This window comes from Girardinichthys multiradiatus, chromosome 13, assembly GCF_021462225.1.
Source record: "Girardinichthys multiradiatus isolate DD_20200921_A chromosome 13, DD_fGirMul_XY1, whole genome shotgun sequence".
Classification (NCBI taxonomy): domain Eukaryota; kingdom Metazoa; phylum Chordata; class Actinopteri; order Cyprinodontiformes; family Goodeidae; genus Girardinichthys; species Girardinichthys multiradiatus.
The window spans coordinates 39956361-39971456 of NC_061806.1; the positions used below are offsets into that span (position 1 = coordinate 39956361).

A 15096-nucleotide genomic window follows, 5' to 3' on the forward strand; every position below is an offset into this window, starting at 1 on the left:
CCTGGGGTGCCTCTTAGCTAGTAGAAATAAATGTAGTACTCCTGACGTAAAACAGGTTCATCTTAGTCTGATTTACTGTCAGTGAGGAGAAAAATGGTTGTTTTTATACAGTCTATGTAAATATTGGTTTTCACCTTTATACCATCCCCAACAAAAAACAGAAAATAAATCTGACGTTTTTACCATTTATATTTCACTTTTTGAAGTTGATCAGTGTCTTTGAGCTCTTAATTAGGAACCCATCATTTCCTTGTGCCATTTCACGTAGCCACTCTTCAAAATGGGAAAGAGATGGGAACATTTCGTGAGTGTTGATCTTAAGACAGGAAATAGCTAAAAGAAAATAACTTCTCATTTAATCCTGCCTATGTTCAGTCAGTTTAATTCAATAAATGTTTAAAATAACTGGAAATGTGACAAATAAGGACGATTAGTAAAATGTGTATTTATTTAAAGTCTTTTTACTGCAGGTGCCAGTGAATGTAGAGGGCGCTGTTAATTAAAAGCGACTGATTAAAATTTGTTGCGTTGTGAATGTTGTTCTCACAGTGGAGGACTTGGAGCGTAACGATGGATCCCTGCAGAAGCCATATTATATGTCCACAAACCTCATGAAGATCCTCAACAAATCCAACCAACATGCAAAATGAAGAACAATGATCTTTCTTCTTTTTACCTCCACAGAGTTGCTTTAGGAAGGTTTAAGTGTCCATTTAATAAGCCCGCTGTGTTTTATTTCCTCCTTTAAGACATTTACCAAAACTAAAATGCTTTTTGCACCTTTTATTAATGACTGTGTTTGAAATTATATATTTACTTATATTTAAAGATGGTCTCTAACTTCTACACTTCGTACTTTAAATGACCTGCTCCAGACTTTTCACACTGACCCCAGCTTTGAATGTAAGATTTAAACTTTGAAATCAACTCCCTCAATGTAATTTTTATTTATAGAACAAAAGGGAGAAAAAATAAATTAATGCAGAATATTTTTAGATGTTTTTCTTTTAAAGATGTTATTTAATACTGTATTTTATGCACTTTGATTGCAATAAGAGTTGTAAAATAAAATTGTAAAGAACATCAGCTTCCATTAAATAATGAGCCCTTTTTTATATCTAATCTCCAACAGATTCACGTCCTTCTGAATCAGTGATGCTACACATTTTTCATGTTGAAATTCCTTATTTTTTGAAACGCATGTTTACAAACGGGTTACTCCAATTTTAGGCAGATTTTAATGTCTCAACACAGAATTTCAGATATTTCTAGTCAAGCTTTAAATGGAGATCATGCAAAAACAACAGACTGAGAAAGGACAGACGGATGGGCGCATAAATGGACAAATAATGCAAAGATGGATGCTTGGACTGAAAGATGAAAAGACTCCAGAATGGATGGACTGAATGGACAAATAGATGTTTGGGTGGATAAGTGGGATGGATATAGGAAGGAATGAAGGAGGGAACAAAGTCTGGAAATACAAACTGATCCATTTCTGGAAAACAGTGACTAGTGTCCCAGTCCAGACTGTAGGAACCCTGGTAGTTGGAGCAACATTAGCTGTCCGAGTTTGGACCGACCATCATGGAGCCTGATTCTGGTTTACAGGATTTCTTTCCTTGAATGGCCTTTGGTAGATCCTGACCAATGCAGAGTGGGAACATCCACCCAACCAATGTTTTTCTTCTTCCTCCGAAGAATCAGCTCCATGGACACAGTTGATCCCCAAAGTATTCCATACATGGTACATCGCCTTTATGTTTTAAATATTAGAGAAAATAAAAGGGTAAAGTAAAATAATCTGCTGCAGGAGGACAAATTAATGTTGGATGTTATTTCCAGTTAGGTGTTGGAAAGGTTGAAGTCCAGTGAAAAAGCCACGTTTGTGCGCGGCGCTGATGGTGTCGGGGTTAAGCGCGCGATCATATACGGAGGCTACAGTCCTCGAAGCGGCCGTCCCGGGTTCGAGTCCCGGACCCGGCGACATTTGCTGAATGTCTCCCGTCTTTCTACCCCTCTTTCCTGTCTGACTACTGTCAAAAAAATTAAAATAAAGGCCACTAGTTCAAAAAAAAATATCTTTAAAAAGCCACGTTTGTAAATCGGACACAAAAGTGCACCAAACATCAAATGTTTTAACCAAGTTTAATCTCCAAGAACATTTGGTTTTGCACAACAGGCTCCATGTTTAGTCTGTTTAAAGGATTCACATCTTGAAACCTCAATAACTTGTTTTAGTGTCACATTAGGGATACAAAGTGTCCCTCCAACAAAGACGCGAGACACAACCAGCCGCGGTGGACACCCTGTTCATTTCTGAACCTGGTGTGAACATACAAGACCTGATTCATGGTTGAAAAACTGCTGGATTAAATTCAAGCTCCAGATTAAACAGGTTATAGAAGTTCAGGTTATGCTTCAACTAGAGATGCACCAGTCCACTGGTTCTGTCCGGTAATCAGTAGGTCAAATACTGAATTCAGTTTTTTTTTTCTCCAATGTATTAAAAACATTAAAAACTAAGAATTTCGTATAAATTAAGATGATCTTTATTTTCTGTTGGGATTCAAAACTACTACCTTCAAAAACCTGAAGCACATTTTTGAAAAAACAAAAATCAGAAATCGGTATTGGTTAGAAAAATCCTGATCGGTGCAGCTCTAGTTCAAAACATCTAGTTAAAGCCGGGGCCTTATTTTGTGTCAGTTATTCGTCCAGTACAAAAGGAAACTTCAGCGCCCCCTCATTATTCACATCAACAGGGACGGTATTTTCCTTCCAGTGGGAGAAACAGGATCTGGATCACTTTTAGCTTTATAAAAGGCGTCCATGTGTCGGCGATCCCCATAGCTGATTGGTCACTCAGAAACACATAAAAACAGCATTTACAATATTCATATATACAAATATATTATGTATACACAGACAGGAAAAACAAAACAAGTCAACTGTGACACAAGTGTCTCATAATCGCTACGTTTTTTGGGGGGAAAAGTCCAAAGAACTTTCATTTATTCTGCAAAGGTTCTGTGAGTGGCACCTTTATGGTTTAAACTGATATTTTTCCAAATACAATTGTGTTGCATTCAGGGAAAAACAGAAAGAAAGGCTTAAAGACACAAGAACAAACTGTGACGTTAAGGACAGCTCCATCCACAGGTGACCTCACAGTGTAATGGCGTTTTTTTTAAGACAAACGTATAAACAATGCGACCGACTGTGTTGTTTCTTTCATTCCCCCCCCCCCCCGTTGTGGATAGTCTGTTACCCACGGCTTCTGCTCCCCTTATCTGCTCCATTAAGAGCCTCCACGTTTGAGGAATAAGGTTTATTTATTTATTTATTTTTTATCAAAACTGAGTATGATCTTCCTGTTTTCCATCTACAGCTTTAAACAGAAAGTCACAGCTCACCCTGAACATTTAATACTGTCACTGAACAGTCAACATAGACCGGCTCTGTGTGCAGACAACTACAGGAGTGGACCCAGACCACCTTCATTTGGGATTGAGTGTTGCATGAACGACAATAACACAGTGAGTGTGTGTGTGTGTGTGTGTGTGTCGGGGGAGAGTGATCTAATTTTGTAAGGAGGAGAAAACCTGTATTTCTTGTTTTCTGTAAGTATTAGACTCTCCGCACTCTCTCAAGTTACATAATGAAAACGTGTGTGTGTGTGTGTGTGTGTGCGGGCGCACGCACGCATGTCAGTGGCTCCAGTCCATTTTATTTTATTTTTCGGGGTCCTCTGTCCCAGCCGTTGTCAGACGCTCAGCAGCCAGAAGAAGAAGATGATGGCCACGAATAGGAAGAGGGAGTCCTGCCAGTTGTTGTTGCCGTTGTTGAGGTTACCGTTGCCTTGGTGATCCGCAGCATACTGGTCTGAACAAAAACGAGAGAGCTCAGTCACAGAAGCTGCTAAAATGTTACAATTTAAATTCTAACTTTACTATTCTGAGTATGTAATCAGTGTCTTGCAGGGGAATTTATATTCCTTGAATGTTTTGTCAAGTTGAAACCACAAAGTTTCATAAAGTTTATTGGGATTTTGTGTGACAGGCAAACACAATTAGTGCATAACTAGAAAGTGTAAAGAGAGATGTATTTTTAAAAATGTTTTTAGAAATAAAAGTAAAAGCGCAGCATATGTTGGTATTCAGCCATCCAGAGTCAATACTTCCTATTACAGCATGTACAGTTTGGCCCTAAATTATTCATACCCCCTGCCTGGCAGATTGTTTAGTTTATTTGTTTTGAACGTACGTTTAAAAAGAAAAAGAATATAGCTTAGATGTACAGAAACAGTTTAAAAAGGAGCATGTAGAATTAAAAGCTGATAGTTCTTGAACCTCATTTGACTTCTTCACCTTCCTATATTATTTACATCCCCATTCAGATTATTTTCAAAAGGTTCAAAAATTATTTATACTCTTCTCAATAATTTGTGGAAAAATATTTATTAGCAATACAGCAATCAAACCCTTCTAATAATAATGTTTTCACTGATACTCTGTGGATTCATCTTTGGTGAGCTACAAGCCTTCGAGGTTGGCAGGTCTCCTTGCCATCACCCTAATCTTCAGCTCCCTCTCATCTCAGAGCTAAGTCAGGACTTAGGCCTGGCCACTCCAAATCCTTACGGTTACCTCCAGTCAGAAGAAACATGCTGGTAAAATTCAAAGATTATCTTAAGCATAAGTGTGCCAGCGAGTGCTTAACTGCACATCCAGAGACTGAAATTCCTGCCAATTCTCCAAAACAGCTCGAGCCCGGTCAGACTAGATGGAGAGTTTGCGTCACGCCTTTATTCTGTGTCAGTTTCAGTGTTCTGTTTGGCTTCTACACCAAGCCCATTGTAAGATCCACAGGACCAGTTTAAAACCGTGATCTAACTGGGTCTGTAGGTCTTTAAAGATAACAAAAGTAGTCATTTATTGATTTTATTGCCTTTGAGGGTTTTCTGTCTGTTGCTCAAAAATCAAGTTTGACAAAAACTCAAGTTGTGATTTGGCAAATTAAAAAATAAAAGATGCTATCTAAATATAAATCAATGTGGAAATTTTTTTTTTTTATCTCTGACATTGATATAAGAATTAAAGCTCCCAAACCTTTCAGAAAATATTAAAAACAAATCACACAATTGTTCAGACTCAATCCTGCATTGAACACTTTAAAATACTACAAGAAAGGCTTTGTCTATGGTTTATGTATCTGCTTCAAGCTCTAGGGAGAAAATCTGAGAATAAAATATAACACTTGCAAACATTTTGTTTGTTTAAAGATAATTTATATAGATTAAAAATGTGTTCAGGCAGGGCTAAAGAATCCGTTTCTCTCCATAAAAACACAAAACATGGAAACATGAAAAAAGATGCCCAGAAATAAAACACGTACCAACTAAAATGACTAACCAGCACCAGTTGAACTACACCAGACTTTTGAATTCTGCTAAAAATATGAGTGCTAATAAATTCTGCATCGTTTGGACTTTGGCATCTGGAGTTGTGTGTAATTATTTACCTGCTCTGTGAAACGGGTCGTTGGCGTTGAAGACGGTGGTGAAAAAGCCGAAAGGGAACGCACCGATCCCAAAAGACATGTGAAAGCCCGTTTCCCCAAAACCAGGGAACATCTGGGCACAGAGAGGAAACCCACTGGTCAAGTGTAGAAATGATGATTGTTTAAGGAAAATGATCTGACAACATAAGGAGGCTCACCCCTCCTCTGCTTTCAGGCTCTGCTCTTTGCCCCTGAGGCCGAGGAGGAGTTCTCAGCCTGAGCAGAACAAAGAGACGCTCTTACAGCGATCTGAACACCGAAACGGAACCAAACATAGAGATGACCATCCGCATACCTGGGGTCCTCCTGGCTGGAGCTCCCTCTGCCGTACAACGGGATGACTTTCTCTCTGCTGATGCCTGCCTTGCAGACAGGACACTGTTGCCTGCTGGGTCGTGTCTCCAACCACTGAAAACAGCAGCAAACAAGGTTTCAGGACCAAAGTGCAGATCAGATGGGAAAATCACCAAAAACTGTTAAAAAAAAAAAAGACAATTTGGAGTACTTCAGGGCAGAAGCTGCTGCTCAGGGTGGGACATTTAAACATAAATCCATGCTTTATCTTGTAGCTCAAGGTCAATCCTATATTCATATCTACTACAGATTCAACGAGATATCAGGTCCACACTGACAACACCACTCTTCAGTGTGGACGCTGTAACTGAGCAAAGAAGACTCGATGCTGGCAATTTTCAGTATGAGGAAGGTGTTTAAAAAAGAATTTCAAGGAAAGCAACAAAGAGAGAAGCTATTTAAAAGTAAACCGCTTTCGGCAGAATGTAGAAATGTCTGGTTTATTCAGAGCGCAAGGGAGAGTAATGTTTTAGGTGGATAACAGGAAGGCTGGACATTATACAGCAAACGTTCTTATGTTGTAAAAAAGTAGTAAACTCCTGTTTTAAAGCGACTGTTCTTACTGCTCTGGTCATAGCAGGAAGGGTAAACATATTTTTTAATCCTGTTCTCACATCGTTTTGGTTAATAGATCCTAAAGAAAAGTCTGAATTGTTTCAAATTCTGTCGGCGAACTGAATCTTTACCAAAACAGGAGATCAGAAATCGTCCAGAAAACTGACGAGTGCATCGTTAACATCTATTCTATATAGAAGTGGCTTTTGACCTTGCCACCTCTGAAGTCTTGACCTGTAGTTTCTGTAGCCAAATGGTTCTCAGTCCTGGTCCTCAGGACCCACTGTCCTGCATGTTTGAGGTGTTCCCCTGCTGCCACACACCTGATGTAAATGAATGGGGGATTAACAACCTTCTGCAGCCCTAGATGGCTGCTGAGGAGACAATGTATGCTGGAGCATAAACATCTTTTTAGAACCTGCTAAACAGTTCATTTACTGACAGAGGGTGTACTTTCTTTACACTATGACTCTTAGTGGGCATATTAAGGCTGCATCTTCAAAAAGCAGTAGCGGCTGCCATTGATTGAAGTATTTCCTAATCATTCAGTGCATCAAACCTGAAAAACTCCCGCTTCCTTCGATCTGTAAACACATCAAACATGTTCTTTGATGGATAAATTTAGTTCAATTATCTACGAAATTAGAAGATTTTAATTACTGGCATTTTTTAGTTGATTAAATCTAATTAAGAGCGTGTAATCAAAGGAAATTATGGAAAAGTAAGACAGTAATATGAAACAACAAACGGCCGCTACCTGTTAAAGGTAACAGTTACTTTCAATGATAACATTTTAGAAAATGTGAAAATTAGATTTCCGTGACAACTTCCTTTACTTGATTTGAGGCTTTCATGTTGTTTTCAAACAGTTCAGACACTACAAAACTAAATTCTAGCTGTAAAATATCTAAACTCTGGAGATATTTGGACCTTTTCCCTAAAGTACACTATTAAATAGTCCTATTTTGTGTGTGGTTCGCTATAAATGAGACAAAAAGGCAGGTTACTTACTTGATGAAGGCAGGACCAGCTGCGGAGAGAAAGAGAAACACAAACATTACTTTACATTCAAACAACAGCTTTTTTCTTTAAATGTCAGCTGCTCAGGTCAACGCCGCCATCATTTCTGCAGAAAATTCATTTAAAGTATCAGATTAGTGGCAGTGAGAAGAGTCTATGATCTCAGGAGGTTGTGCTGCAGGAGTGAACAGATGTGAATGAATTCACCACCCAAAAACAAAAACCTCCAAAGGACAACGTGTCTCATTAAAGTCATCCCTGCTGCCCATTGTTTGGATTAATTGGTTCCATCTGGAGCAAACAACTATTTCCTCAGATCCTGCTTCCTTGTTTGGATGCGGGATGCAGTCGTGTGGAGAAATAACTCACTGGAGTCCTATAGTTTTTAGTCAGTTTATGCAGGTATAATTGAAACGACAAAAAGAGTTTCCAGGGGTTACAAAGCTGGAATAGAGATGTTTGTGAGAGCCCTTGGCTTCTCAACGCCTCAACAGGTTCTGGGATTTAGGGATAAATGAAACCCAATCCAAAAACCTGTCCTGAATCATAAAATAAATGAAGGAATCTGGTCTAACATGCTAGGTCAACAGGAGTCCTGACACACCCCGGAGTCAGATGCGTCAACATGCTGAAACCTTCAATGAGAACATGCATACCTGACGGATTCTTGAGGCGATAGGTGCGTTTGTTCTTGGAGTAACGACAGCCAAATTTGGAGGTGAAAAAATAAAAACCTGACTAAAAATAGTTAGAACACACCCTCCATTTCTGCTACCTGTATGACCTCTTCTCTTTTCCAATGGTTATAATCAGTCTGACAGAGGGAGGTATCCCAATCCTTGTAGTTTTTAGTATAACAATGACCATCAGTGGGCTCTAGATGGACAAACTGTCTACTTTTAAGGCTAGACTTAAAACTTTCCTTTTTGATAAAGCTTATAGTTAGAGTGGCTTAGTTTATCCTGAGTTATCTCTGTAGTTATGCTGCTATAGACTTAGGCTGCTGGAGGACTTAATGACCACTTTCACTCTCTCTGCTACATTCTCACACTACTCTCCAATTTTGCATTATTTGCTGTTATTTCAGCTTTTAACTTTATGTTCTCTCTTTTCTCTTCCTAGAAGCTACACCTGGCCTGACTCTGTGTCTACCTGTGACACCTTTCTGGAGAGGGGAATCGTCCGACCTGCTGAAAACAACTTAATGCTCACCTTCTACAGATGATCCACATGGCCCTGTCTTTCAGTGTTTAACCCTTTCTCTCTCTTAGACATGGCTACTGACTGAGCTTCTACTGTGACTAATTATATGTGCTCTCTTTCAGACTCTAACCTTGAAAACTGGCTCAGAGTTTATCTGTTCTTTCTTTCTAGGTGAAACGACTAAAGGAGCTACATCCATTAACATTTACTTTTCCTTCCCATAGAAAGTACAGGTCCTTCTCAAAATAATAGCATATTGTGATAAAGATCATTATTTTCCATAATGTAATGATGAAAATTTAACATTCATATATTTTAGATTCATTGCACACTAACTGAAATATTTCAGGTCTTTTATTGTCTTAATACAGATGATTGTGGCATACAGCTCATGAAAACCTAAAATTCCTATCTCACAAAATTAGCATATTTCATCCAACAAATAAAAGAAAAGTGTTTTTAATACAAAAAACGTCAACCTTCAAATAATCATGTACAGTTATGCACTCAATACTTGGTCGGGAATCCTTTGGCAGAAATGACTGCTTCAATGCGGCGTGGCATGGAGGCAATCAGCCTGTGGCACTGCTGAGGTCTTATGGAGGCCCAGGATGCTTCGATAGCGGCCTTTAGCTCATCCAGAGTGTTGGGTCTTGAGTCTCTCAACGTTCTCTTCACAATATCCCACAGATTCTCTATGGGGTTCAGGTCAGGAGAGTTGGCAGGCCAATTGAGCACAGTGATACCATGGTCAGTAAACCATTTACCAGTGGTTTTGGCACTGTGAGCAGGTGCCAGGTCGTGCTGAAAAATGAAATCTTCATCTCCATAAAGCTTTTCAGCAGATGGAAGCATGAAGTGCTCCAAAATCTCCTGATAGCTAGCTGCATTGACCCTGCCCTTGATAAAACACAGTGGACCAACACCAGCAGCTGACACGGCACCCCAGACCATCACTGACTGTGGGTACTTGACACTGGACTTCTGGCATTTTGGCATTTCCTTCTCCCCAGTCTTCCTCCAGACTCTGGCACCTTGATTTCTGAATGACATGCAGAATTTGCTTTCATCCGAAAAAAGTACTTTGGACCACTGAGCAACAGTCCAGTGCTGCTTCTCTGTAGCCCAGGTCAGGCGCTTCTGCCGCTGTTTCTGGTTCAAAAGTGGCTTGACCTGGGGAATGTGGCACCTGTAGCCCATTTCCTGCACACACCTGTGCACGGTGGCTCTGGATGTTTCTACTCCAGACTCAGTCCACTGCTTCCTCAGGTCCCCCAAGGTCTGGAATCGGCCCTTCTCCACAATCTTCCTCAGGGTCCGGTCACCTCTTCTCGTTGTGCAGCGTTTTCTGCCACACTTTTTCCTTCCCACAGACTTCCCACTGAGGTGCCTTGATACAGCACTCTGGGAACAGCCTATTCGTTCAGAAATTTCTTTCTGTGTCTTACCCTCTTGCTTGAGGGTGTCAATAGTGGCCTTCTGGACAGCAGTCAGGTCGGCAGTCTTACCCATGATTGGGGTTTTGAGTGATGAACCAGTCTGGGAGTTTTAAAGGCCTCAGGAATCTTTTGCAGGTGTTTAGAGTTAACTCATTGATTCAGATGATTAGGTTCATAGCTCGTTTAGAGACCCTTTTAATGATATGCTAATTTTGTGAGATAGGAATTTTGGGTTTTCATGAGCTGTATGCCAAAATCATCCGTATTAAGACAATAAAAGACCTGAAATATTTCAGTTAGTGTGCAATGAATCTAAAATATATGAATGTTAAATTTTCATCATGACATTATGGAAAATAATGAACTTTATCACAATATGCTAATATTTTGAGAAGGACCTGTACTCCTGGATCAGTGCTTCTTTGTTCTTTTTGTGTCTCTGCTCTGTTCTCTCAAACCCCCAGTCGGTCGTGGCAGATGGCCACTCACACTGAGCCTGGTTCTGGTTCTGCTGGAGGTTTCTTCCTGTTAAAAGGGAGTTTTTCCTCTCCACTGTCGCTACATGCATGCTCAGTATGAGGGATTGCTGCAAAGTCAACACCAGTGACTGTCCACTGTCTCTACATGCTCATCCAGGAGGAGTGAATGCTGCAAGTCACTGACTGGATGCAATCTGCTGGGTTTCCTTAGATAGAAAAACTTTTTACCCAATTTGAATAAATAACTGAATCTGACTGAACTGTTCAATTGTTAGGATTAATAGGAATGTATGAACCTGACTGTTGTGAAGTGCCTTGAGACGACATGTTGTGAATTGGCGCTATATAAATAAACTGAATTGAAGTGAATTGAACTAGGTCGGGTTAGTGTTGTCGATATGGAAAAAAACATATCACGATATACCGCCATTTTTTCTGTTACTCTCTGAAAAATATGAGAAAATATCATTGCTTACTTTTTTCCAACTTTTAAAGTGACATTTTACAGAGCAAGGGGACATGGGGGATTTTTTTTATTTTGCGTCCACACGCAAAAGTTGTTAATCACCTTGAGAACGCTGCGCATTTTGGAACAGCAGCACAGATGACAAACTGCTCACAAAACAAACTGATATGGCATTGATATGGTTTATGTATCATATGCTGGTTCACATTCGGTCAACAATGCGATTAAATGCTTAGAATAAGAAGAACCGTTCAAATCACGTTAAAAACAAAAGTGACGTGCAAAAAAAGTACACATCATGCAGCAATAATAAGCAAATAAAGTGTCACAGATGTGGTTTCGTGCAGTATTATTGTCCAGAGTTCAGCAGTTTAACAGTTTGTGGATAAAAACTGTCTTTAAGTCTGATTGAAGATCATTTTATTTAAGGCCGATTTCAAAATAAAACTCAATAAATCTCAAAAACGGGTGTAGGGTTTGTTTCATTTTTGCAGTTATCTGGTTTGGAAACTCTCCCACAAAGTATTGTGAGATAACACAAAAGAAGAAAAATTCCCCCATGTCCCCTCGCGGGCTAAGTAACATTTAACTGAACTGTCACAAATAAGAAAAATACATTTTAGTGCAGCAATATATGTGTATCAAATGACAACAGATGAGGTAGAGCTGCAGTAGCAGCTTCTTGAACCCAAAATGTATCCAGATCACAGACGTACCCCCCCGTAAACATGCATTAAGTAACTTGTAACTTGGTTCATGCAGACGAACTGGCAGAACTTGTTTTTGTCCTCCTCTCGCTTTCATAACAGCACAAATATTCAGAGCTGGTGATCCACGTAGCCTCAAGTGAGCTCAGAAACAAACAGAACCTCACCAGCTGAGCCAAACTAAAAAGAAATGAAAATTCACAGATTGCTGCTGAGTACTGGACTGTTGTTCTCAAGAGCATTTAAGCAAATGCTATTATAACAAACTACTCTGATTCCCTCTGGTGGGAATCTGTTTAACAGACTCAATAAATTAGCTTTATGTTTACAAGCAAAGGCTGGATAAGTGTGTCATTCAGATCAAGAAAACATGAAAGGATTTAAAGCTCAAGCTTTTAACAATAAAAGACAACTCACTGGGCCTTGTGGTGATGTATTAAAGTACCGATAAGCAATTATGGCCAATAAAGTCATATCCCATGCACCTAACTGTAATTACCACAGCACCGCCGTAACGTTAATTTGAAGTTGCAGCAGGTGAACTGACCCCTGTTCTCCAGGCTGACGAATTTCATCATCACAGTTTCATCACATTAAGTACGGCTTCCAGGAGCAGAGGGGATTAAAGCAACATGGCAACTACATTACATCAGCACATACCACAACACGACGCTGTGCAGCATCTGCTCCTTAAACCAGCGGAAAAACCAGACCTGGGTCCAAAACAAGTTACTGTAAATGTTATATTAAAATCCCTGCGTTCTACCCACATAATGTTTTCAATGCTCCGGGCGCTGGTCTTTAAGGGAAGGATGGGGATACCGTAAATGCATCACCTAACTGCTGTTTCGGTTTTATTATTGACGTCTAACTGAAGCTACACAGACAGAAGCTGTTGAGCACAACTTTACCAATGTGTAAGAAAAAAGATTAAAGCCGAAAAGATGGTTTCATGGTGAACTTTCTCAAAACACAAGAACTTTTTCTGCTTTTTTTTTGATACCTTTGAAGAACTACAATGGTAAATGCAAATCATTTTCATATTCTGCCTCGTTTTTTTCTGCTTTCATCCAGAGCTAGATAAAACCGAAATCAAATTCAACACTTTCCAGAATCAGAATCAACTTTATTGGCCAGGTTTGTGTGCAAAAACGAGGAATTTGACTTTCGTTTCTATCACTCACATTGCATATAAACATCAATCCAAATAACAACCACCATGTGTAAAAACAAATAAATAAGGACAAGGATCCGTAAGTACAAGTCAGCTTTTATAAAGCCCAATACCTCTGTTCAACCTCTTTGACCCGGCAACAGACTTTCCTGCTGAGAAAATAACTTTTAAGGAGAATGTCTGGAATCACAACCTCCTCCATGATGTGTTGCCAAAACACACAAAAGTCTGAGTCCCTTTAAATATAGACCCACGACCTTCCAAGGGTATTCAGGTGTAGGAACATAACTTTTTCCTGGGATTATACTATTAGAGCTAACCTAGATCCTGCTCCTTGGCTTTAATCTCGTTAGCCTGAACTGGAGAACAAGAACAGGCCCAGAGACGCACACATCACTGAGCATGTTTTCATTTTCCATGGATGGTTCGAAGGTGAAGTCTTGCCCAAGGTTGGGCTAACCTGAGATAAGAGAAGTACTAGAACAGCTGCTAGACAACAGCTTTTCTAAAAGGTGGAGCAGACATTGATTAGTTTATGTTGAATACAAACTGTTAGTGTAAAAGAGAAAAGTGCTCTAAACAAAAACATACTGATTTTACAAGAGCATTAAAACGTTTTAGTGGAGGAATCTGGACCTGTGTAATATAAAATGCTTTAACCCTCCTGAGTCCCAGGACATTTTAGTTCTTATTAACTTTTAATTGTTCCAAACGTTTGGCTGTGTTGGTATAAAGATTAGTCATGTTTTATATGTTCGGACTATTTTAAATCTTTCACCATTTATCGTTGATTTTCATTTTAAAAGTCTCTTCTTTTCAGGATTTTTGTTTTCACCACGGGCTCACATTAGAAAAGCATTTTTGAATAAACATTTTCTTCTTTTAATACATTACATGGTCTTTAATACAATTTGGTCAATTGTTTTTTTTTTATATTTTCCTATTTTCAAAAGGAAAAGAAATGGCCTTAATCTCAAAAACTAGTATTTAAAATGCGTCCTTGAATCTAAATCAGATCATATGATCTTTCTTTCTGAAGTGATCACATGTTCCCACTGTAAACCAGTTAATCAAGCAGCACAATAATAATAGATAGTCAAAACTTTTCTCCAGGAAAGGATAAAACTGATCAAAACTGACGAGCCATCTTGGCAGCTGTCAGACAAGCTGGTCCAACGGTCCGTAGCGGGGCGTGACTCCGCCGTTAGAAGCAACCCAAAGTAAGGGTAACGGAGGCCGAGCACACGGCTAAACTCCACCCAAACAAAAACACCCCAGCACATTAAACCCACCGCCTCCTACCAGAACAAGTGGCCGCACATACTGATGACCGCGTCCCTGGCAGTGTCCAAACAAATGTTACACTCGAAGGTAGCCCGATCCCGCTCGCTTTCTCCGCTGCTGCCGCCGCTGCTGCCGCCTGGGCCGTCGCGGTCACTGCTGCTCTCCCCCGCCTGGAATCCTCCTGTACTGGCCGGCCCGCCGTTACTCGAAAACCGGGGATCCGTGGCCGCCATGATGTTAGCCGCCAAACGGGTAAAGAAAAAGGAACACACGGGGCCCAAACAACTTCAGCGGGGCCCGAATCGGGCCGGAATTCTCTAAAAGTCAGAGGTAACTGCCGCTAACACCAACCATGAACCGTGTGGAGCTGCTGATATCTCAACGCTACCTGCTTCAGGTCTGTTTCCGGAAGGAAAACTCTGGAGGCGGGGCTAACCCTACGTCATGGCTTACGTATATGACGCTGAGACACACCCCCTGAGTGGCCATTCGCCCCATGTCGGATGGGTGCGTATTGAAATTATTTAAAATAAAATTAGCTTTAAAATAAATAAATAATGAATAATATTTTTGATGCATACTAACCAGCACAATTATAAAGACTCTGATACTGACTGAGGTCTTAAAACACCTTTAGTGATTTTAGAAAAAACAAGTTTTTGTTTTATTCTGCAAGGGTTGTAATGTCCAGCCTGGTTTTTCAACAAGCAAACCTATTTAAGATTATTTTTATTTTCAAGAGAACATATGTACATCTATTAATTAAAATTGATTTTGCAATTAGCAATCTTATGTAACGGTTATGTGCGTATTTATTTATTTACATTGTGAATAAAGTAAATAAATGCGTGTA

General features: G+C 39.8%; 2 protein-coding genes across 2 annotated transcripts in view; one reads left to right on the top strand and one right to left on the bottom strand.

The window, feature by feature from the left end:
* The window catches only part of slc44a4 (solute carrier family 44 member 4), a 34893-nt gene extending 33810 nt beyond the window's left edge, over positions 1–1083 (top strand). Inside the window, exon 22 of the mRNA XM_047383457.1 lies at positions 550–1083. Within this exon, the coding sequence (XP_047239413.1) occupies positions 550–650 (101 nt within the window). The 3' untranslated portion in view covers positions 651–1083. The remainder of the gene's footprint in view (positions 1–549) is intronic.
* A 1051-nt stretch (positions 1084–2134) lies between these two features.
* Positions 2135–14672, bottom strand: rnf5 (ring finger protein 5). The gene is made up of 6 exons (XM_047383458.1): positions 14262–14672; positions 7483–7501; positions 5858–5970; positions 5721–5778; positions 5524–5635; positions 2135–3885 (listed from the first exon to the last, which is right to left on the bottom strand). Exons 1-6 carry the CDS (start codon positions 14474–14476, stop codon positions 3767–3769), a joined length of 636 nt encoding a protein of 211 aa, XP_047239414.1. The 5' UTR covers positions 14477–14672; the 3' UTR covers positions 2135–3766.
* Between the last annotated feature and the right edge of the window lie 424 nt (positions 14673–15096).